This window comes from Maylandia zebra, linkage group LG13 (assembly GCF_041146795.1).
Source record: "Maylandia zebra isolate NMK-2024a linkage group LG13, Mzebra_GT3a, whole genome shotgun sequence".
Lineage (NCBI taxonomy): Eukaryota > Metazoa > Chordata > Actinopteri > Cichliformes > Cichlidae > Maylandia > Maylandia zebra.
The window spans coordinates 36,659,468-36,685,185 of record NC_135179.1 but is presented as its reverse complement, the minus strand read 5'-3'; the positions used below and the strand labels follow the sequence as shown (position 1 = coordinate 36,685,185).

Below are 25,718 nucleotides of genomic sequence, written 5' to 3'. Positions count from 1 at the left end.
GTTTTAATATTACACTTATTATTCTTTCTGGGTCACAAAATAAACTTTTAATGTATTTTCAAGCGAGAATGTAGCTGAGTAAACTTCAAATATCTGCTTGGTTTATCAAGACATCGCATATTTGCAAAAGCGCTCCAACGTTTTCTTAGACGTCTGTTACCCACCAGCTCGATAGCTAGCCGGGGTTCAAGGCTCACTAGAATAGAATAGAATAGAATAGAATAGAATAGAATAGAAAGAAAGCTGAAGAAGCTGTTCCGGTACCTGGTGGTCTTAGTCCGGAGGCTCCTGTGGCGCCTCCCAGAGGGCAGGAGGGTGAAGAGTCCATGTGATGGGTGACTGGGGTCTTTGATGATTTTCCCAGCCCTTTTCAGACACCGCTTCCTGTAGATGTCTTTTATGGCAGGAAGTGGTGCTCCGGCGATGCGCTGGGCAGTTTTTACGACCCTCTGCAACGCCTTCCGGTCCGAGGCAGAGCAGTTCCCATACCAGACTGTTATACGGTTGGTCAGGATGCTCTCGATGGTGCAACGATAGAAGTTCACCAGGATGTCTGAGGACAGGTGGTTCTTCCTCAGAGTCCTCAAGAAGAAGAGGCGCTGGTGAGCCTTCTTGACCAGCTTGGATCAGTTGGTCGTCCAGGTGAGATCCTCGGAGATGTGGACTCCCAGGCAAGGAGCCGGCAAGGACACCAGACTCCCGCCACATCATTTTCAAACCCCCGTGGTCTTTCGCTACTCAGGTTAAACATGATATATAAGTCACTCAGATCATGTAAAAATGTTATTGTTTGGCTTTTTACAGTGTTTTATTTGTACCTCAGTAAATTGGTTTGACTGAGATTAAAATTATAGAAAAATTATACAAAACAGATTCCAAAAAAGTTGGGACACTAAACAAATTGTGAATAAAAACTGAATGCAACGATGTGGAGATGGCAAATGTCAATATTTTATTCAGAATAGAACATAAATCACGGAACAAAAGTTGAAACTGAGAAAATTTATCATTTTAAGGGAAATATATGGTGATCCAAAATGTCATGGTGTCAACCAAGGTTATTATCGTTAACGAAAACTAACGAAATACTGAAAACTAGAAGTGAAAAACAATTTTTGTTAACGGAAATAAAAATAAAAACAAAAAAAGGAAAACTAAATAAAACTGTAATGAGTGTTCACAAAACTAACTAAAATTAACTGAATTTATAGCAAAAATGTGTTTAGTTTTCGTAGATGTGTGCGTGTCATACAATAGTCAAGGGTGAAAATGAAGTTTAGTTTCCAGATTTTTTCTTGCTGTGTCTCATTATGCTAGCAGGTGGCAGTACGTTAGTCGAGTCGTCTGTGTTGCTGCTCCGTCCACGCGCAGAATCATGTCAGGAAAAGTCGGGAGAAAGCGCCAGAGTCCAATATGACTGTGTTTTGGATGAAGCAAGTGTCTTGTAGTGGAAAGAGACAAATTATGAGGGACATTTCTAAAGGGAAAAAAATCCGAGTAAAGTGACGAGTAAGGTAAGTGACCCATGTTGTAGGTGACGTCAGACGCCGGAGAATTGGCGGAAAAAAAGCAAATGGTAGCATAGAGTTTAACAAAGGTTTTTCAAGCTTCAGTATTACCAAATATACTAATCAATTGTCATATAACTAACAACATCTGTTTTATCATCTCTAACACCCTGGAGGACAACGGGGAGAGTTTAGACGCTCTCCAAGATTACATCGACCGCTGTTTTCAAGATTTAGTAATGAATAAGGCCCAGAATGCATCCTCCCCGGCCAAAATTGAGACGCCGTCATCGAAGAGATGTCGCCCGGCAGACTCCCCCGGTACAACATCGCCTGCCGGCAAAGACATCGCAGACATCCTGGAGTCAATCGACAAGCGATTGTCCAGTTTCGATGCGAGGCTGTCCCTGGTGGAGATTTTACACCGGGAATTTAAATCTCTGAGAGAATCCCTGGAATTCAGCCAGCAGCAGGTGGAATCGCTTGCCGCTGAAAATACCACGCTACGGGAGTCGGTCAAATCTCTCACCGATAACGTGACCCAGCTAAACATTGAAAATAAAAAAATAAAAGAGTCCGTTATCGATCTACAAGCCCGTAGCATGAGAGATAATCTTGTGTTTTCTGGTATTCCAGAATCTGCCAGAGAGGACGCGGAGGCAACGGTGAAAAGCTTCATTAAAATCCACCTGAAGCTGCCGGAAGACACCGTAAAGAACATCGACTTCGATAGAGTACATCGCTTGGGGGGCATGAGGTCGCGGACCGGGAGACCACGGCCTATTGTGGCCAAATTCGGTCAATTCAAACAGAAGGAACAGGTGAAGAGTCGCGGCAGAGAGCTGAAAGGAACGGACTTCAGCGTGAACGACCAGTTCCCCAAAGAGATCCTGGAACGATGCAAGGTCCTGTTCCCAGTTCGACGTAGCTTCATCCAGAAAGGCTCCCGTGCTGTCATCGCCGTGGACCGGCTCTACGTGGACGGACAGCTGTACCGCGACCCCGGCACCACACCATGGTTATATTGACTGCACTCCAGATAAGAACCCGCTACACTCTTTTCTTATTCATTCACACTTTCCCCTTTAACATGGGTTTAACCTAGTAATATCAGTATGATGTCATAGCAGATATAACACCGTCACCCTCCGTCATTGCTTTAATTGGAATGTTTCCGTTTCGTTTCTTTTTTTTTGTTGTCGCTCACAGTTCATGTGGTTTCTTTCTTTCTCTTGTCTTTCACTGCTGTGATCACCTACTTCCCCACTCACCTACAAACAACACCCTCTATTTCTCCATATTTTCACACCACGATCACGCAAACACATCCGCTCAACGGCAGCACATTCACAACAGCCTCACAGCACGCACAGACTTGCAGGACACATAACAAAAGCCATGCTTGTTCATATTAGTGAATATTCACACACATAGTCAGACTTATGGAGCCTCTCACCACACCTTTTTTTTCCCCTCTCTCTCTTTCTATTTACAAACAAGGGATGTTTCCACATTCTCTCCACCCGTCTAAACGAAACACCCAGCGTACATCATTAGAAATACACACACAATTATGGGCATGCTGAGGTTTGTCACATGGAATGTAAATGGAGCTGGCTCCAGAGGAAAGAGGTTAAAGATATTTAACCAGCTTAAAAAACTACAGGCAGATATTGTTTTATTACAAGAAACTCACAGACCTGTCACAGGTTTAAACGAACTTAAAACACCTGAGTTTCCTAACGTGTTTGCAGCCTGTTATAATTCTAGACAACGAGGAGTAGCAATTTTAATACATAAAAATGTTAATTTTACAGTACTCGATACAGTTATAGATCCAGAGGGTAGATTTCTAATTATTAAACTATCAATATTGAACAAAAAACTATGTATTGTTAGTATATATGGTCCAAATGTTGATGAACCCTCATTCTTCCACGGATTTTTTAGTGCACTCTCTGAACACCTCGAATGCACACTCATTCTTGGCGGTGACCTCAACCTTGGACTAAATGAAGAAATGGATAGGCTCAACACAACAGGAACTCAGTGCAATTGGCAGTCCACAAATATAATCAAACAGTATATGAGCGACTTTGGCCTTCGTGATGCATGGCGCTCCCTTCATATTTAGACTTTAATGACACTCCCGGAATATCTGCTTCTGTTCTATGGGAAGCAGGGAAAGCTGTAATGAGAGGTAAAATAATTTCTTTCTCATCACACAAAAAGAAAGAAGAAAACAAAAATATTCAGGAATTAGAAAAAACCATCAAATCACTAGAAGAAGCCTACGCATGCGACCAAGATAAGGAAACATTGAACAAAATACGCAAGACAAAACTAGAATTAAATGAAACTATTAATAAAAAAACACAATTCCTTATACAAAGACTTCGCTTGCAGAATTTTGAACACAGTAACAAATCAGGTCGATTTCTAGCTAACCAGTTAAAAATAAATAAAGAAAAAACAACTATATGTGCTGCTAAAGATTTATCGGGGAACACAATATATGACCCTGGAAGAATAAACAACATTTTTAGGGATTTCTATGAAACTTTATACTCACCACAAATAAACCCATCTAAAAATGAAATTGATCTGTTCCTTGACAACGTAACTCTTCCAAAATTACTAGACAGTCAAGCAATGGAACTGGATTCGCCACTGACGCCAAGTGAACTCCAGGAAGCCCTGATAAGTATGCCCAATAATAAGGCTCCAGGTCCAGACGGCTTCCCTGCAGAATTCTACAAAGAATTCTGGACAATTCTGGCACCAGTATTCCACGGAATGTTGCAGGAAATCGAGGAAAATGGCAGACTACCACCAAATATGAATTCTGCCAACATTAGTCTCCTGCTAAAACCAGACAAAGACCCTTTATTTCCCTCAAGCTATCGTCCAATTTCTCTTTTAAATGTAGACCTTAAAATAATCTGCAAAGCTCTCTCAAAGAGATTAGAGAAAATAACCCCCCTCTTAATTCATCCTGACCAAACTGGTTTCATAAAAGGTCGGCACTCCTCAACAAACACTCGTAGATTACTTAATTTAATAGACTACTCATACAATAAAAACATCGAAACCATAATATTATCTCTAGATGCAGAAAAAGCATTTGATAGAGTTAACTGGAAATTTTTATTCGCAACTTTACACAAATTTGGTTTTGGAAACTCCTTCATAAACTGGATAAGAATATTATACAATTCCCCAACAGCTCGTATCAGAACAAATGACCAGACATCCTGCAGCTTCTGTCTCCTGAGGGGCACCAGACAGGGATGCCCACTCTCCCCTTCACTTTTTGCAATTTTTATCGAACCTCTAGCAGCAGCATTTAGACAGGCTACAACAATTAAGGGCATAAAATGTAAGAGCATAGAACATAAAATCAGTCTCTATGCAGATGATGTGTTGCTTTTTCTGCAAAACACACAAACCAACCTCTCTGAGGTAATTACTTTAATAAACTGGTTTTCAAGAGTTTCAGATTATTCAATTAACTGGCCAAAATCTACAGTTCTCCCCATTAACTGCTCCTTTCATAATTCTTCCTCTGCCCCACTGCAATCCGGAAATATTAAATATTTAGGTATTAATGTTTCTCCTAAGCTTTCAGACTTAACTAAATTAAACCACATCCCACTTCTAAAGAAAGTAGAAGGCGATCTGACTGTAAATGCCGGCAAAGCCACTTTACTTTGCGCTTTTATTTTGAAGAGTACCTTAGCACTTCCTCTTTTATTGTGTCAGACTTCCTGTTCTGTTCTCGGTGAGGCGACGCAAACACGTTGCTTCAGAACTGGCTAAGAGATGTGCATGGAGGAGGTTGGCTAGCTGATTCAGCATGATTAGCACCCTTGGAAGCAGAAAGAGGTTGGTTAATGATTGCAAACGATTGTTTATGTATTTAAGACACAGAAAGGTTGTTGTTAATTCATTTTATTAAATGCTGTAACATAAATAGTTTAGAAACTATTGATTTATGTCAATGTCACTATTTGAGTTAATCAAAATAATTTTCTATGGTAAAATGTGAACATTTCTGCACTTTCTACTTGAATGTTTAATGGTATTTGTTTGTGCATCTTTATAGTTTTCACGGTGCCATATTGTCGGTGGTTTAAAGAGGAGAGAATAAAGTTGCATCAGTCGAAGCTCTCTGCGTCACGAGTGGTAATTCCAAGTGGGCAGCTACAGTGAAAACTCTCTGACTGCAAGAGACCTGCCATCCCTGCAGAGAACCTGACACCATTTCATCAGAGATCCAGCTACCAACCTGTTACCAGCCAGCTGATTCCACTCGCATCCACAAACTGCAATCGCAAGGTTAGAAAGAACAGCATACTAAAGCTCAAGACTCCAGATACTGAAAGAGACACTGACTACCAAGAAGAAACACAGGACTGCTTACACACATGCACAAGCTGAATGCATAACTAGAAACTCTTTAAATAATGTTACGAGGCCAAAATAATTCATGGACTGCCAACACATAATATTCCTGAATCTGGTTAATGTTTCTTGGTGAGCGAAATGTGTTTTTTGTGGAATAATAATTCACAGGATGTCTGTTTATGAAAAGGTTTAAAAGGTGAAGCTCATTAGCTAATTTATGAACATTTGTTGTTGCTGTCTTACGCTAAACATACCTTTGAATGTCCATAATCAGTAAATGTTTGACACAGCGTTACTCTGTGGTAAAGATTAACTACAGCTTTAAAGTATAGTCAGGCAGTAAGGCAATCAAAGCTACAATCGACTTAAGGCAGCTACGGAAACAAAATGTCACTACCAGAAGAGCAAACAGACAACCCCACAAGCGCACCATGCGAATCCAGCTCATCAGAAGAAGAAACAGGCAACCCTACGAACGCACCATGCAAATCTAGCTCACGTGAGAGAAAATTAACAGAGAAAGGCCTAGAGATGCAAAAGCACGATATCAGAAAGCGTGAAAAATCATTCAACAAGACTTATGACTCTTGGAGCAAGGGAAACTAGAACAAAACTAAAATCCCTCTGCTCAGCAGAAGACCTCAATAAACTGCAGCAAAACATTGAAGCAAAGCACGACGCTGTAAGTTCACAGTATGAACCTATCCTGCGTAACAGTAACACCACACCTGACATTGTCAACAAAATGGACGCCTGTGTTACACTAACAAAGGAGGTATGTAACCTCATAAGTGATCGTCTAAAGACTGTTCATGAGGAATATAATAACCATCTTGAGAAAGAAAGAGTAAGAGAAGTGTTAAGCAAGAACGAATATAGGTCTGTTTTTGGCGACAGCATAACGGAAACTGCAAGCTCTATAGAGTTGTCAGAGCAATTGAGCCGTCACTCTGGCTCATCCTGTACCCGCAACAGTAGAGTAGATGCAGAAGCAGAGCTTGCTGCCAAGCTGGAGCAATCAAAGGCTATGGAAGAAATTCAAGCACAGCAAGCACATCTTCACAAGTTAGAAAGTGAATGGAAACTCAAAGAGGCAAAAATGTTGTCAGAAATTAAACTAAAAGAGGTGGAAATGCAACAACAGTTGGAACAAGAAAGAGCAAAACTACAGCAGTTACAAGCAGACAAAGAAGTTGCTATAGCAATAGCTCGCGTGAAAGCGTACAACAGCCTTGAAGGGTTTGAGAACCACAACAGGGAAATTGATAGTAAAATTAGCTCTGCTTGCTACAGAAGGCAAATTGAACCTCAGCTGAATCCAAATGCCGCATCATTCCAACCCCACAAAGCAATTCCAGAAATGACAATGACCCAGGAGTCTGTCAGCTTAGCACAAGCAATCGCTAGCTCATTAAGTATGAATCGCTTGCCAGTCCCTGAGCCTGCCACATTCAGTGGGGACCCTTTGCAGTTTACCGATTGGAAAATGTCATTCATTAATCTGATTGACCGAAAACCCCTTCCAGCAAGCGAGAAGATGTTTTATCTGAAAAATTATCTCGCAGGAGAAGCACGCAAAGCGGTAGAAGGTTTCTTTTACCAAGATTCAGAAAATGCATACAAGGGAGCATGGAAAGTCTTAGAGGACAGATATGGGAACCCATTCATTATACAGAAAGCATTTCGTGATAAACTCACGAGATGGCCAAAAATCAGCGCAAATGACCCACTAGCACTACGAGAGTTTGGCGATTTCCTCAAAGGATGCTCTGAAGCAATCCCACACGTCAAAGGACTAGCTATCCTAAACGATTGTGAAGAAAATCACAAATTGCTCAAAAAACTGCCAGAATGGATCGTGCGCAAGTGGAGTCGAATTGTTGTAGATGAACTTGACGAATCTGGCACCTATCCAAATCTTGCATGCTTCACAGACTTCCTGAGTAGAGAAGCACGGATAGCTTGCAACCCGATAGCTTCTCCACTGTTGATGAATTTCAAACCTGTAGATGATCGAATCCCAAAGAGAGCCAAAGTCTTCAACACAAACATGCAACCAAAGAGTTCCGCTCAGGAGAAACAAGACACAAACATTAGTAAATCAAAATCACCTTGTTCTGTTTGTAAAAGTGAAACTCATGGAATCTCAAAGTGTCCCATCTTTACAGCTAAGAGTGTTGAAGATAAAAGGGCATTCATCCATGAAAACCGGCTCTGCTTTGGATGTTTAAGAAAAGGTCATATCACCAAAGATTGCAAAAGACGACACACGTGCAACATTTGTGAACGTCGTCATCCAACCTGCCTGCACGAAAACAGGAAGCAAAGCCCTGCAGAAGCAGTAACAAATAGTTCCGCTCCCACAGAAGAACCTGCAAGCCAGGAAACACACAAGGTCATGTCTCATACATCAACACAACGCGTTTCGGCTACCTCAAGTATTGTCCCAGTCTTTGTGTCTTCTGTACAAGAGCCACACAGAGAAATACTCACCTATGCATTGCTAGACACACAAAGTGACTCAACATTTGTCTTGGACGACATACTTGATAAGCTGAATGTGGATGTCCAACCAGTAAAACTGAAACTCAGTACCATGACGGCTATTGACACAGTCATCTCGAGTAAGAGTGTTCATAGTTTACAAGTTAGAGGACTCCACTCTGACAGTTGTATCCAACTACAACAGGCTTATAGCCGCGACTTTATCCCAGTTGATAAGTCGTACATCCCAACGAAGGAAACAGCATTACTGTGGCCTCATCTCAGAAGCTTGGCAAATAAGTTGCCACCTCTCCAAGATTGTGATGTAGGGCTCCTGATTGGATATGACTGTCCATCTGCGCTGGCTCCTCTTGAAGTCATCATAGGTGACAAGCATGAACCCTTCGCACAAAGGTCAGAACTAGGATGGAGTATAATTGGCTCATCAAATCCCCACCTAGACAGACAAGGAAGCCAGAGCTTTGTGCATCGGCTCACAGTAAAAGAGTTGCCTGTTCCATCAGCGACAGATGTTCTAAAAGCCCTGGAATCAGATTTTGCTGAGAGAACCTATGAGAACAAATATGTGTCCCAAGAACATGTCCATTTCATACAGTTCCTCAGTAATCACATCACACAAAGGGAAGACGGACATTACGAAATGCCTCTCCCTTTCAAAGGGAACAGCCCACCCAACCTGCCAAACAACAAGAGGTTAGCCACGGTACGTCTACAGTGTCTCAAGAAAAAACTAAAGGCCAACAAACAATACTACGATCTGTACCGAACATTCATGGAAGAAACCATCAACAGGGGTGATGCAGAGCCTGCTCCAACAGCATCTCAGGGGCAAACCGAGTGGTACCTGCCACATCATGGAATCTATCACCCCAGGAAGCCAGACAAACTAAGAGTTGTTTTTGATTGTTCGGCCAAATCCCATGGTGTCTCTCTAAATGATACCCTATTAACTGGACCTGATCTCATCAACCCTCTGGTTGGAGTGCTTTGCAGATTTCGGAAAGAAGCCGTGGCCGTAATCTGCGACATTGAAAGAATGTTCTATCAATTCGTTGTCACCCCTGAATCCAGAAACAGTCTGAAATTCCTCTGGTGGAAAGAAGGTGATTTGGAGAAAGAACCTCAGGAGTACAGAATGGCAGTTCATCTGTTTGGAGCTGCATCATCTCCAGGATGCGCCAATTTCGGTTTAAAGCATCTTGCACGACAACATCAAACCGACTATCCTCTAGCATCAGCCTTTGTGGAGAAAAACTTCTACGTTGATGATGGATTAGCCAGCGTTTCATCAGTTGAGGAAGCCAAAGAACTGATCATTCAGTCACAAGAGTTGTGCAGAAAAGGAGGCCTGCGCCTTCACAAATTCAACTCAAATGAAGAAGCTGCTCTCTCCAACTTAGACCCTTCTGAAAGAGCAGCAACCATTGAACCTCATGGGTTTGACCCATCCCCTTCAGAATGTGCTCTTGGCATTCAGTGGTCGATAAAGGAAGACACCTTCAGCTTCAACATCAGCCTGAAAGATCAGTCTTCAACCCGCCGTGGTTGTTTGTCTGTCATTGCCTCACTCTACGATCCACTTGGATTTATCGCTCCATTCAGCCTAAGTGGAAAACATATCCTACAAGAGCTTTGTCACAGAGGCATTGGATGGGACGACCCACTCCCAGAAGATGTGAAGCCACGGTGGGAGAAATGGATAAATGGTCTTTTCAAGTTGAATGAGATCTCAATTCCAAGATGTTACCACCCACACGACTTCCAAAATATTGTCAGAGTAGAGCTACACCATTTTTCGGACGCCAGTTGTGTAAGATATGGTGCATGTTCTTACCTGAGATATAAAAATGACAAGGACGACAACCTCCCACGAAACCATTGGCAGCTAGGTCGAGTTGTCGAGACCTTTCAAGACAATGATGGCTTAGTCCGTCGAGTCAAAGTACGAGTTGGGGAGAGAAAGCCTCAAAGAAAGCAAGATGCCCCTTCTAAACCTTCAGTAATTGAGAGACCAATCCAAAAACTAGTACTACTCCTTGAGAATTAAATAAAACAAAATATGTTAAGGCAATACTAGTTATGTTTATACACTACCTTAATCCATTAAGTATACTTACCTGTATAACTCTGATAGTTCAATTCAGTCATCCATTTATTAGTGTAAGAAATCCTGTACAATTCACTTGCTTTGTGAATTTGTTCGTTCATTGTATCAGGATTTGGTGGGAGTGTAAATGCCGGCAAAGCCACTTTACTTTGCGCTTTTATTTTGAAGAGTACCTTAGCACTTCCTCTTTTATTGTGTCAGACTTCCTGTTCTGTTCTCGGTGAGGCAACGCAAACACGTTGCTTCAGAACTGGCTAAGAGATGTGCATGGAGGAGGTTGGCTAGCTGATTCAGCATGATTAGCACCCTTGGAAGCAGAAAGAGGTTGGTTAATGATTGCAAACGATTGTTTATGTATTTAAGAAACAGAAAGGTTGTTGTTAATTCATTTTATTAAATGCTGTAACATAAATAGTTTAAAAACTATTGATTTATGTCAATGTCACTATTTGAGTTAATCAAAATAATTTTCTATGGTAAAATGTGAACATTTCTGCACTTTCTACTTGAATGTTTAATGGTATTTGTTTGTGCATCTTTATAGTTTTCACGGTGCCATATTGTCGGTGGTTTAAAGAGGAGAGAATAAAGTTGCATCAGTCGAAGCTCTCTGCGTCACGAGTGGTAATTCCAAGTGGGCAGCTACACTGACTAGATGGAAACCTTTACCCATATCACTCATGGGAAGGGTCGCCACTATAAAAATGATGATCTTGCCAAAAATAAATTACTTATTTTTGATGATCCCTAACAAACCATCACAAGATTGGTTCAGATCTCTGGATTCATATATTTCCAAATTCCTTTGGAAAGATAAACCCCCGCGTATCAGCTTAAAAACGCTACAAAGAACCAAGGATAGAGGAGGATTAGATCTGCCTAATTTTCACCAATACTTCTTAGCCAACAGGCTTCAGTTCATCTCAGAATGGTCAAAACATACCTTCTTAGATGAGCCCTGGCTAGATGTTGAACAGGCACTATGCAAGGATCTAGAGATTTCAGACCTACCATTTATTAGCTCAAACATCAAAAGACATGAATGCTTTAAAAGTATCAACATCAGCTTCTCTCTGACAGCATGGTGGGAGTTTCTAAAAATAACGGAGTCTTCATTAATCCCATGAAAACGTACACCTATCTGGAATAACCCTGACATATTACAAAACAATAATATGATTAATTTCCCAGAATGGAGTTGTAAAGGAATTAAATACTTAGAACATATATTAGAGGGAACAGAATTTATTCCATTTGACAGACTAGTTGCACAATATGGGATCAACAAGAAAAGATTTTTAGAATATCAACAAATTAAATCCATAGTAAAAAAGAAATTTAACCTCAGTCAAGTTGAATTACAAACACCACCAAGTGCGGCACATTTCCTTACTCTTAAATCCCCCAAATTATTATCTAAAATATACAGAACACTTTCTAAATTAGATGAATCAATATCCCTTCCTATTGCAAAGTGGGAAGCAGATTTATCAGTCAGCTTAGACCAAAACTTCTGGTCTCAGGTATGCTTAAAAACCTTTAAATTGATTAAAAATCCCAGTCTGCAATTAATACAATACAAAATACTACATAGAGTGCACTATACAGGTCATTGGATGTTCAAGATGGGCTTTACATCTTCCAACAACTGCTCACACTGTCAAGGCAATACACCAGACAATTACATTCACGCTCTTTGGTTCTGTCCACCAGTTCAGAAGTTTTGGCGCGAGATATGTGAAGACTTATCAAAGTGTCTGAAATGTAACATTCCAACTTCCCCCTTAGTGTGCTTACTGGGCAGCTTAGATAATGTCACTTCAGAAAAGAATATCGCCCATATGGTTTTCACTGCCCTATGCATAGCCAAGAAAACAGTCCTCATGAACTGGAAAAATAAAAACAATCTTAATTCTAACCAATATAAAAATTATCTATTAGATTACATTAGTCTTGATACAGCCTCTGCCACCACATCAGATCAATTGCTCTGGGCTCCTTTGATCAGCTCCATCACCTAGTGGGGGTGGGGGGTCATAGTTTGGTCCCGCCTTCACTGTTGTGACTGGTGTGGGGGTAGGGACAGGCTTAGGGCGTCGGGGGGTTCCCCGGAGGCATCTTCCTTGGGGGGCTCAACCCGGGGTAGCGGTCATGTCCGGTTAGGGGCTCTTTTGGCTCTCGGGTGACTGTTTCCTCGTGGCTGCGTGCAGCGGGGCTAGGGGAGGGTCTGTGCTGACGGACGTGGGTTACTGACCTGGTAGCCTGTCTGCCCCTGGGTGGGTCCGGGATGGGCGTGAGGTTCTGGGGGCGCTCCGTCTCTGGGCTGGGGCCCTGGCCGGGCCTTGGGTCCTGGTTGGTGTGTTGCCGGGGTTGTGGGCGGGTGGGTGCATGGGGGCCCATCCCTGGCGCAGGGTGCCGCCGGTGCGTCGAGCTGCCTGGGGGGCTCTTCAACTGTTGGGGGAGATTGTCACATCTTGCAGGAGCTTTCCTCTCCTCAGGAACTCTCTGCAGGAGGGGGAGATACAGGAGAGGTGGAGGAAGATCTCAGCCTGGGCGTCTATTGTCTCATGTAGTCTGGAAGATGAATGGATGGTGGGGTGGGTGCAGTTTTCTCTGTGGTGGGGTTGGGTGGACTGTCCCGGGCTCTGTGGGGCCGGGGGGCGCTGCTGCGCTGAGACCCGGTCTGGATGGGCCTGGGCCCCCTTTCCCTGGCGGGTCGCGGAGTATGGGAGTGCCTACTGGGGTCAGCGGGGGAGCTGGCCCCAGGGAGGGGTTACCTGCCCCTCCCTTCCTTCCCTCCCCATCTCCAGCTGCCTCCCTCTTCCCGCTCCACCACAACCACCCACACATGCAGGACCTTGGAGTAGGGGTATGTCACCAGGGTGCAGAGGAGGCTACCCCCCCCCCCGTCCCCTTCTGGCTGCCTCTGCCTCAATTTTATCCCACAACTTGGACATTCACATTACTCACATTCTCATTACGCATACATATAGGATCTTGGGGGTGGGCACGATACACAGAGTCCAAATTACCATCAGGGTGTGCACTTCACCCCTGGCGTCGTTGCCCACCTCTCAATTTTGAATACACGTAGACATTGAGGGCTAGCAGGAGGGACCATGCGCTTACCTGCTGCTCTCTGGCAGGTAGCTCCATGCCCTCCTGGGTTTTAATTGCACCTTAGAACACACATACATCAACACTACAATGAGCGGGTGGAGGGAGGTTTGGAGTCTTCTCTCACCCCCGTTCTCTGCGGCCTGCTGGAGCGGGGGGGCTAGGAGGAGTTGGCCGTCCAGCTGCGGTCTGGAGTGTGGGGCCTCCCTGCTGCTACGGAGTCGGGGTGGTCTGCCTCTCCCCACCGCAAGGAAAAGGGTAACACCACCTGGGTCTGGGTGCAGTTCCCCCCTCCAGGGGCAAGGGTACCTAGACCCAGTTCGTAGAGTACGCTTGGGGAGTGTGATCGTGTGTACAGCGTCTCTTTATGTCTGTCTCCATGTTGGTTGAGTGTGGAGTAAGTGCATATGAGAGCATGAGGGTGGGAATGGATGTTTGTGTCTGTGTGTGCCTGTATGTCTGTGTCTATATGTCAGGTTGGGTATCAGACGCCACCTCTCTGGGGACATGCATGCTGATCCACACAGGTATGCACACAGGTGTACACACGGGTATTCACAGACGCGGACTACAGCTTTCTTGGCTGCTGCCTCAAAGCACATTGTACGCTGTCTATCTTGCGTGCTGCACAATATCGTTTATTATTTAGTATCTACTGATATCTACTGCTAGCTGGTTTATTGTGATGGTGCTGTGTTTTTTTTATTATGTTGCTCTTTGTTGTTTGCTTTCTCTTCTGTTTTTTTTCTCCATACAGGTGACCCAGGTGTTTTGTTTTTTTGTTTGTTTTTCTTTCTTTCTTCCCCCCCTTCTCACCGTCTCTTCTCCCCTTTGGTTTTCTTTCTCTCCCTCTCTTTCTTTCATTCTCTCTCCCTGTCCTGTCCCCCAGTCATGTCTGTCCCGTTTGTAGCAACTGAAAATAAAATAAATTCATAATTATAATAAAGGTCAATCAAATGCCATGCAAGGCCATGATGATCCACTTGGTAAAATAAATCCGCTTGGCATCTTTCTTGGCCTTAAGACAACAATTCTGATGGCTAAAGATCCAAACGGGACACAAAAAAGAAAAAAAAAAGAAAAAAAGAAAATGAAGTTTAGTTTCCAGATTTTTTCTTGCTGTGTCTCATTATGCCAGCAGGTGGCAGTACGTTAGTCGAGTCGTCTGTGTTGCTGCTCCGTCCACGCGCAGAATCATGTCAGGAAAAGTCGGGAGAAAGCGCCTGAGTCCAATTTGGGATTACTTTGAATATGACTGTGTTTTGGATGAAGCAAGTGTCTTGTAGTGGAAAGAGACAAATTATGAGGGACATTTATAAAGGGAAAAAAATCCCACAAACCTTAAAGTGCACTTGAAAAGCTCACACAAGAAGGCTAACCTAGCTTACCTTGAGAAGGTAAGGGAGCACACTCAACCCTCATCCCCAGAAACAGACGCTAACCCCAGGCAAGGCAGCGTGATGCATCCCGAGACAACAGGACGGGGACATCTACATAACTGTGTGAGTCAATTGCCTTCAAAAAGTTTATCAATTCACTTGAACCAAAGTTACGAACACCCGGTGCTGCAAGAGTTAATAGTCTCATTGGGGCCAAGATATACATTTTATAGTTGCCTGGTATCAATGGTTGTTCATCTGCCTTTATTTATTTATTTATTTATTTATTTATTTATTTAAGGAACCCATAGGTGGGAATGTGAGTTGTCTGTCTCTGCGTGTTAGCCCTGCGACAGACAGGCGACCTGTCCAGGGTGCAGGGTATGGTAGCTGGAATAGCAACATACCCAAGGATAAGCAGAAGAGAATGACTGATATGATGAAACTGGGATTTTGTTACACTTAATTATTGCAAACACAACTAAAACTATAACTGAAACTAATCAATACTAAACTGAAACTAAGGATTTTCAAAAAAAAATAAAAACTAAACTAGCAAACAATTGGTAAAAACTAATTAAAACTGATATAAAATTGAAAATCTGAAGTCAAAACTAATTAAAAATAAAAACTAATGAAAATTGCAAAACTATTAAAACCCTGATGTCAACAAATCCCCAAAAAGTTGGGACAAGGCCATTTTCTCTCCCCTTCTTCTTACAACATTCAACAGACGTCTGGGGGGTCAGGGGAGGGGGGTGGGGGGTACACCCCCCACACCTCCATTCCCGAGCTTAAAAACTGGCATCTTTTTGTACGTACATGCACGCGCGTTCACTCATCCGAAAAAGCGCACTTCAGGGCCATGTGGCCCCACTGCGCATTTTAAACAGATCGCAGACATTTTGTGGTCAAAATGAAAGACTGATGTAGGGCTAATGATAACAGCAAACCCAGTAGTAATAAAGCCTAAAACCTCATATAGACCCAGAGTGAAACAGTATCCCCTCAAACCAGATGCAGAAGTAGGGATCAAGCCTGTAATAGAAAGCATTATTAAAGCAGGAATACTTGTAGCATGTAATACGGCCCTTTTTCCAGTGAAAAAACCAGATTCTCAGTCGTGGTGCATGGTTCAAGACTTGAGGGCTGTAAATCAAGCCGTAGAGAGTATTGCACCATGTGTCCCAGACCCCCATACCTTGTTAAATCAGATAAAACCAGGCATGAGATATTTCACACTGGTAGGTCTGAGTAATGCTTTCTTTTCCATACCAGTACATAAGAGCTCGCAAGGTTGGTTTGGATTTACATACCAAGGTAAAAAATACACCTGCACTAGGTTACCACAAGGTTTTTGTGACAGTCCTACTCTTTTTATACAGGGAATTACTAATTGTCTGTCTGATTTCATAATAGGAGGTGAAATTCTTAGGTCACCAGCTCAGTTCAGCAGGGACAAGCATACACCCAGAGAGAAAAGCAGCTATTTTAGCAGCTCCTAGGCCAGTGACAAAGAAACACATGAGGCAATTTTTAGGACTGTCCAATTATTGTCGTTCTTGGGTGCCGAACTTTGCTGAAGTGAGTCAACCACTGTTAGACATGATGTATAGCGAGTCTTTGGCAATGTCAGATAGTCTAAGCTGGACTCCTGGACAAGCTGGACAGGAATTCTGCACATTGAAACAACTGTTGACAAGCGTGACTGTGTTAGGATTGCCTGATTATAAGCCGTTTGTCCAGACAGTTGACTGCAAAGGACATTTTATGACCTCAATGTTAGCACAAGACAGCGGGGGAAGAATGAAGCCAGTAGCTTACTATTCTAAAAGATTAGATCCAGTTGCTTGTGCTTTGCCTCTGTGTGTGAGATCAGTGTGTGCAGCGGCTCAAGCTGTACAATGTTCCGGGGAAAGTTTTATTTCACCTTTTGGCACTGCTACTTTCACACGAGGTGGATGTTTTACTACTGCAGACTAAAATGACATTTCTGTCACCTGCAAGACACTTGTCTTTAATGTCACTATTACTCTCACAACCACACATAACCATAAAGCGGTGCACAACGATGAATCCGTCAACCCTGTTGCCAATGGAGGAAGAGGGCACTCCTCATGTGTGTAGAGAGCACGTGGAGAAGGTGTGTAAGCCGAGGGATGACTTAACGGATGTGCCACTTGGTGAGGGAAAGGTTTGGTTTGTTGATGGTTCGAGTTTTAAAACAGCAGAAGGACAGGCTAAGACAGGTTTTGCTGTAGTAGATAGTGAGAAAGTTATTTGTGCAGGACAACTAGCATGTTCCATGTCTGCTCAAGCAGCAGAGATAGTAGCTTCAATGGAAGCGTGTAAAGCTGCAAAGAAACAAAATGTGACAATATACACTGATAGTCAATATGCATTTGCTACATTACATTTCTTTGCAGTGCAGTGGGCAAGACGAGGTATGACAACCTCGACAGGGAAACCTGTAGAACACGCCAAACTCCTGCAAAATCTGCTGGAGGCCATATTATTGCCCAGTAGAATTGCCGTTTGTAAATGTGCTGCACATACCAGAGGGAAAGATCCAGTTGCATTATGGTAAATGGCCTGTATTTGTATAGTGCTTTACTAGTCCCTAAGGACCCCAAAGCGCTTTACACATCCAGTCATCCACCCATTCACACACACATTCACACACTGGTGATGGGTAGCCACAGCCACCCTGGGGCGCACTGACAGAGGCGAGGCTGCCAGACACTGGCGCCACCAGGCCCTCTGACCACCACCAGTAGGCAATGGGTGAAGTGTCTTGCCCAAGGACACAACGACCGAGACTGTCCAAGCCAGGGCTCGAACCGGCAACCTTCCGATTACAAGGCTAACTCCCATTACGGGGCGATCTCTTGAGCCACGATTGCCCTGTGGCTCAAGAGTTAGGGAATGCTTTTGCAGATAAGATCGCAAAAGAGGCAGCTTTAGGAGCACATGGTGTTCACATTTTAGCAGTGCAACAGCAGCAGACATTGCCTATTACATGAGCTGTATTGGCAGACATGCAGGCCCACTCACCTACTGCAGAAAAACAGTTGTGGCTCACAAAAGGAGCGAGCTTGCAAGATGTTTATTATCTGTGTGTGTGGAGGAGGTGTGGTCCGGGGCATGAGTGAAGTTGGCCCCCCCCCACCTTCTTCAAATCCAACAAACGTGGTATCAAACGTTTGTGCTAAGTTTGTGCTGCTAAAATTTTCGTTTGTGCTACTATCATTTTAAAGATATTAATAAAAATTTCTAGAGGTCATCAGAGGTCAACCAGCCCCCCCATATTAATGGAATCAAACAAAATTGATGTCAAACGTTTGTGCTATGTTTGTGCTGCAAAAATGTTTGTTTGTGCTGCTAACATTTTAAAATGTTTAATAAAATAACGTCTTGATGCGTGCTTAATCATCCAGGTAAGTAAATCCCAAAAGGTTGATTCTGTTCATCTGGACATTTTCAGTTGGAGAAACGTTTCGTCACTCATCCAAGTGACTTCTTCAGTCTCAGCTGACTGCAGGTTTCCCCAACCTTATAAACACATGTGAGTGAAGTTGCCCCCCCTACCTTCTTCAAATCGAACAAAATTTATGTCAAACATTTGTCCTGCAAATTATTTTGTTTGTGCAGGTTATGTTTCCCTAATTTTATAAACAGTACGTGTACAGTGAGAGAGATGTTACATCTGTCTTCACTTGCATCCCAGTCATAGAAGCGTTGGAGGTCGTTCATAAGAGATTACAGGATCATCCCAACCTCAGCAACAGGACCACTCTCAGCACTGATCAGTTGTGTTTGCTTTTGGAACTGTCTTAATTCCACCTATTTTGCATAAGGGTCAGTACAGGCAGAAATCTAGGTGTGCCATGGGTTCCCACAGGCCCCTGGTCAAAGTCACCAAACCAGTTCGTAAGCAGGTACAGGTGTGGCCAGAAGGGTCCTCAGAGGCACTGCTTTTCCACCACAGGCTGCCACACACGACAACACCACAGACTTTCAGGAATATACAGAAACTGTCACTGCCTACATCCCAAAATGCATCGATGATGTCACAGAGACCAGGAATATCACTGTCCGGGCCAATCAGAAACCATGGCTCACAGGTCAGGTTTAAATGCTCCTAAGGTTGAAAAATGCAAGCCTTCAGCCTTCAATTAGGTGAGTCTAAGAACAGCAAGGGCAAACCTGTCACGTGCCATCAGCTACAGCAAAGCTTCAGCGACAGCAGAGATACTTGGAGGCAGTGGCAAGGAATACAAACCATCACAGACTACAAGCCCACTCTACAGACCGTGGTGACACAATCCCCAGACAGTGTGTGGAGATCCCTTGCCAAAATCAATATACGCAAAGCTCCAGGTCCTGATAACATCCTTGGACGAGCACTGACGGACTATGCTGTGGAACTCACAAATGTCTTCACAGACATCTTTAACACATCACTAGGGTCAGGCCGTCGTTCCCACATGCCTCAAAGCCTCCACCATCATTACTGTACCCAAGAAGTCATCTATCTCCTGCTTTAAGGACTACCGTCCTGTCAAACTCACCTCCATCATTATTAAGTTAAGTGCTTTGAACGGTTAGTCATGCATCAAATCAAATTATCGCTTTCCCCCAACCTGGATCCATTTCAGTTTGCATACCGGTCAAAACGCTCAACCGATGATGGAATTTCAACTGCCCCTCACTCAGCCCTCACACATCTGAACACTAGAGACTCATTTGTCAGAGTCCTGTTCATAGACTTCAGTTCAGCATTCAACACCGTCATTCCCCAGCAACTCATTCACAAACTGGATCTGCTGGGGATCAGCACCTTGCTGTATAACGGGCTGCTAGATTTCTTGACAGGAAGACAGCAGACAGTACGGGTCGACAGCAACACCTCCAGCCCAAGAACACGGAATACGGGGGCTCCCCAAGGATGTGTGTTGAGCCCCCTTCTCTTCACTCTGCTGACCCACGACGAGATCTACTAATAATAATAATAATAATACATTTTATTTAAATAGCGCCTTTCAAAGCACCCAAGGACACTGTACAACAGATAAAAACTGGAAATATACACAATGATAAAATAGAAGATAAAAGTTAAAACATACAGAAATTTAAGAATAGGCAATTTTAAACAGATGAGTTTTGAGGGTGGACTTAAAAAGAGAGAATGAACTAATATTTCTGAGGTCCGGGGGTAGGGAATTCCAAAGTCGAGGGGCAGAGCAGCTAAAGGCCCTCCCTCCCATTGTGATCAGACGAGCAGAGGGAACAGAGAGAGAAAGAGAAGATGAAGATCTGAGGCAGCGGGATGGGAGCTTCATCTGTAATAAGTCAGAGAGGTACGGTGGAGAGAGAGAATGAATAGCCTTGAATGTATACAGAATTATTTTAAAATGGATGCGAAATTTGACCGGGAGCCAGTGAAGTTGCTACAGGGGTGAAGTTAACCATCTGGCAGAGTGGTACAGCAACAACAACCTGTCCCTGAATGTGGAGAAGACCAACAGCGACTCTACTTCCTCTGCAATCTGAGAAGCACAAGAGATCCAACCCACATTATGAGCACCTTTTACAGAGGCACAGTTGAGAGTATCCTCACCAGCTGCATCACTGTGTGGTATGACTCCTGCACTGGGTTCTGCAGGACAAAATGACAACGGGTAGTGAGAGCAGCCGAGAGCATTGTGGGGACCTCTCTTGCCCCCCTCCCCAGGAGACCTACTGCACCTGCCTCATCTGGAAGGTCCTCTCCATTACTTCAACAGCGTCTTCAGTTTGCTGCCATCAGGAAGGATACTGAAGAGCCTCCGGGCCAGAACCAGCAGACTGAGAGACAGCTTCGTCCATCGGGCTGTCAGGATGCTGACCATCTCTGAATCGAGAAGGGGGGCCCAAGGGTACATCTTTTGCCATCTTACAATGCTGTGATTGTAGCCATTCCCCACTTTCTGTGAATGGTACTCATGGCCATTAATCAGTAGGCTTTGATTAGTTGTCATTGATCAATGGTCATAAGAATTTGCATACTAACAGTCATGGAACTAACCCCCCAGCACATTGTTCATTCAGTGGTGCTAGTTTCCTTCACTATGGAAATGTACTGTTTATAAGGTTGGGAAAACCTGCAGTCAGCTGAGACTGAAGAAGTCACTTGGATGAGTGACGAAACGTTTCTCCAACTGAAAATGTCCAGATGAACAGAATCAACCTTTTGGGATTTACTTACCTGGATGATTAAGCACGCATCAAGACGTTATTTTATTAAAAATTTTAAAATGTTAGCAGCACAAACAAACATTTTTGCAGCACAAACCAGCACAAACATAGCACAAACGTTTGACATCATTTTTGTTTGATTTGGGTAATCGGGGGGGCTGGTTGACCTTTTGACCTTTACCTTTTCATTAATATCTTTAAAACAGAGGCAGCACAAACGACAATTTTAGCAGCACAAACCAGCACAAACGTAGCACAGATGATTGACACCCATTTTGTTTGATTTGGGTAATGTGGGGGGGCTGGTTGACCTCTGATGACCTCTAGAAATTTTTATTAATATCTTTAAAATGATAGTAGCACAAATGAAAATTTTAGCAGCACAAACAAGCACAAACATAGCACAACTGATTGACACCAATTTTGTTTGATTCCATTAATATGGGGGGGCTGGTTGACCTCTGATGACCTCTAGAAATCTTTGTTAATATCTTTAAAATGATAGCAGCACAAACAAAAATTTTTGCAGCACAAACCAGCACAAACGTAGCACAAACGTTTGATACCACTTTTGTTGGATTTGAAGAAGGTGGGGGGGCCAACTTCACTCACATAGAACAGCTGATGGCGTTTGGGCTGATGACAGTTTCCTTCCCCTTTTTAGTGAGACAGGAGAGGAGCAGAGGGGATGCTGGGATCAGCTGAGACCGGAGCTGTCCAGACTACGGACTGTCACAACAAATGAAAACTCAAAATAAACGTGGCATCTGGCAATAAAGAACTGTGTGTGTGTGTACGTGTGTGAAGTGCATCTCACAAGTGGTGCTGAAACCCTGTCTGCGTGGGGATGTCTGACCCACATGCTGTGCCGCCGAGATGGCGAAGATGAGCCAAGACCAGGCAGCTGCCCAGCGCGATCACCTGGCTAAGCTGCAGGAGCAGGCGGACCAGCAGACCCAGGTTCTGGAGCGGTTGGTTGGAGCTGCTGCTCTCAGCCTTTGACCAGGTGATTAAGATTGATGGTCACGTGGTGCGCCCTGAAGCCGTGCGGACGTACCCGCGCTTCATTTTATTAAAAGATAAGTTATATCGAGTGAGTCGTGACACTCGCATGGAGGGGACACACGCCCAGTTGTTGGTGCCGCAGGGCCGCCTGGAAAATCATTTCCCGGCGGCCCTCATTATAACCCCATGGTAGGGCATATGGGATATGAAAAAACTCTGGAGTGAATAACGGCCCGATTTTATTGGCCGGGCATCCGAGCGGATGTGCGCCACTGGTGCGCGTCCTGCCTGGACTGCCAACCTGTTAAGCAGCCGGCCATACCAAAAGCGCCTTTGCACCCGCTCCCACTCATGGAGGTCCCGTTTGAGCGCATTGGCATGGACCTCATCGGGCCGTTTCACTCGAGTGCACGCGGCTATCACTTTGTATAAGTCCTGGTGGATTATGCAACCCGATACCCGGAAGCAGTCCCTCTGCGTAACATCTCTGCAAAGAATGTGGCGCAGGCACTGTTTCAGGTCATCTCCCGAGTCGGAATCCCGAAAGAGATACCGACTGACCAGGGCACTTTGTTCATGGCTCGCACGCTGCGGGAACTGTACGAATTACTGGGCATTAAATCTATTCGGACCAGCAACTATCACCCTCAGACGGACGGGCTGGTAGAGCAGCTAAATAAGACTTTAAAGTCCATGATTTGTAAGGATTCATCCAGGCTGGAGAAACTGATCAGGAAGGCTAGCTCTGTGGTCGGCATGAAGCTGGACACTCTGGTGACAGTGGCAGAGAAAAGGACACTAAAAAAACTGCTGGACATTATGAACAATGCTGGGCATCCTCTGCACACGGCCATTAACAACCAGAAGAGTCTGTTCAGTGACAGGTTGCTTCTCCCCAAGACAAGAACTAACAGACTTAAAAACTCCTTTGTCCCACACGCCATCAAACTGTTTAACTCCTCTCTGGAGGGGAGAGGGAGGGGAGACAGGAGGACAAAGGAGGGGGGAACAACTAAGCTGTAGTGCCTCTTCACCTCACTGTGCAATACTTTTGTGCAATACTTTTGTAAATAGTCAACAGTGCAATAGACCTCAATACTTGAAATGTGCAATTCACTTGTATTTTTATTTTTATTCCTATTTATTCTATTTATCCCCTTCGTATATTTTATTTATATTGTCTCTGTATTTATAGGTGTGTGTGTGTGTGTGTGTGTGTGTGTGTGTGTGTGTGTGTGTGTGTGTGTATGTATGTATGTATGTATGTATATATGTATATGTATGTATGTATATATATATATATATATATATATATATATATATATATATATATATATATATATATATATATATATATATATATATATATATATATATATATATACATACACACACACACACCCAGCACGCCCCTGCGGGCGGTTTATCCTTCAAGCTCGGGTCCTCTACCAGAGGCCTGGGAGCTTGAGGGTCCTGCGCAGTATCTTAGCTGTTCCCAGGACTGCACGCTTCTGGACAGAGATCTCCGATGTTGTTCCCGGGATCTGCTGGAGCCACTTGCCTAGCTTGGGAGTCACCGCACCTAGTGCTCCGATTACCACGGGGACCACCATTACCTTCACCCTCCACATCCTCTCGAGCTCTTCTCTGAGCCCTTGGTATTTCTCCAGCTTCTCGTGTTCCTTCTTCCTGATATTGCTGTCATTCGGAACCGCTACATCGATCACTACGGCCGTCTTCTTCTGTTTGTCTACCACCACTATGTCCGGTTGGTTAGCCACCACCATTTTGTCCGTCTGTATCTGGAAGTCCCACAGGATCTTAGCTCGGTCATTCTCCACCACCCTTGGGGGCATCTCCCATTTTGACCTCGGGACTTCCAGGTTATACTCGGCACAGATGTTCCTGTACACTATGCCGGCCACCTGGTTATGGCGTTCCATTTATGCCTTGCCTGCTAGCATCTTGCACCCTGCTGTTATGTGCTGGATTGTCTCTGGGGCACCTTTACACAGCCTGCACCTGGGGTCTTGCCTGGTGTGATAGACCCCAGCCTCTATGGATCTTGTACTCAGAGCTTGTTCTTGTGCTGCCATGATTAGTGCCTCTGTGCTGTCTTTCAGTCCAGCTTTGTCCAGCCACTGGTAGGATTTCTGGATATCAGCCACCTCCTCTATCTGCCGGTGGTACATACCGTGCAGGGGCCTGTCCTTCCATGATGGTTCCTCGTCTCCCTCCTCTTTCTTGGGTTTCTGCTGCCTGAGGTATTCACTGAGCACTCGGTCAGTTGGGGCCATCTTCCCAATGTATTCTTGGATGTTCCTTGTCTCATCCTGGACTGTGGTGCTGACACTCACCAGTCCCCGGCCCCCTTCCTTCCGCTTAGTGTACAGCCTCAGGGTGCTGGACTTGGGGTGAAACCCTCCATGCATGGTAAGGAGCTTTCTTGTCTTGATGTCAGTGGCTTCTATCTCCTCCTTTGGCCAGCCTATTACCCCAGCAGGGTACCTGATCACGGGCAGGGCGTACGTGTTGATGGCCCGGATCTTGTTCTTACCATTCAGCTGACTCCTCAGGACTTGCCTGACCCTCTGCAGGTACTTGGTGGTTGCAGCCTTTCTAGCGGCCTCTTCATGGTTCCCATTTGCCTGCGGGATCCCCAGGTACTTGTAACTGTCCTCTATGTCTGCAATGTTGCCTTCTGGTATATATATATATATATATATATATAACATTCTGTAACTGTAACTTCTGTCGGTGCTGTGCTTTTTGGAAACCGAATTTCCCAGAGGAACCCACCCGAGGGATTAATAAAGTTCCATCTTATCTTATCTTATCTTAATTTTATTATTGAACAACAGCCATGTTCTCAATGAACCCAAAAAACTCATTAATATCAAAGCTGAATGTTTTTGGAAGTAGTTTTTAGTTTGTTTTTAGTTTTAGCTATTTTAGGGGGATATCTGTGTGTGCAGGTGACTATTACTGGGCCTTTGGTGCTGACTGATATCATGCACATTTCACCAGGGCAAGTGGTGTTTGCTAAGGCCATTCACATTACACCAGGGTGTGTGGTGCTGACCAATACCATCCATCTTTCACCAGGGACAGTGTTGTTAGATGAGGCCATCCACATTACAACAGGGCCTGTGCTACTGGCTGAGGATATTTAAATTTCACCAGGACCTGTGGTCATGGCTGAGGCCAATTACATTTCACCAGGACCTGTGTTGATGGCTGATCCCATCCACAATATACAAAGGCCTGTGCTACTGGCTGATGCCATCAACATTACACCAGGGACAGTGCTCCCTGTGAAGCCATCTTCACCACACCACTGCCTGCATTGCTGGTAGAGGCCATCCACATTGCACCAGGGCCAATGCTCCCTGTGGGGCCATATTCACCACACCAGGGCCTGTGCTGCTGGCTGATACCATCCACATTTTACCA

At 44.2% G+C, this 25,718-nt stretch overlaps 1 protein-coding gene across 2 annotated transcripts; it reads left to right on the top strand.

The window, feature by feature from the left end:
- The first annotated feature begins 4,785 nt into the window (after positions 1 to 4,785).
- LOC143421846 (uncharacterized) lies at positions 4,786 to 11,170 on the top strand. 2 transcript variants are annotated; one of them, XR_013101457.1, is made up of 3 exons: positions 4,786 to 5,393; positions 5,614 to 10,851; positions 11,072 to 11,170. XR_013101457.1 is itself a non-coding variant. In XM_076891961.1 (2 exons), the coding sequence occupies exon 2, from the start codon at positions 6,496 to 6,498 to the stop codon at positions 10,465 to 10,467; it is 3,972 nt and encodes a 1,323-aa protein (XP_076748076.1). In that variant the 5' UTR covers positions 4,786 to 5,393; positions 5,614 to 6,495; the 3' UTR covers positions 10,468 to 11,170. The 2 variants fall into 2 exon arrangements, 1 of the variants encoding a protein (XP_076748076.1); XM_076891961.1 differs by having other exon boundaries at positions 5,614 to 11,170.
- Positions 11,171 to 25,718: the final 14,548 nt, after the last annotated feature.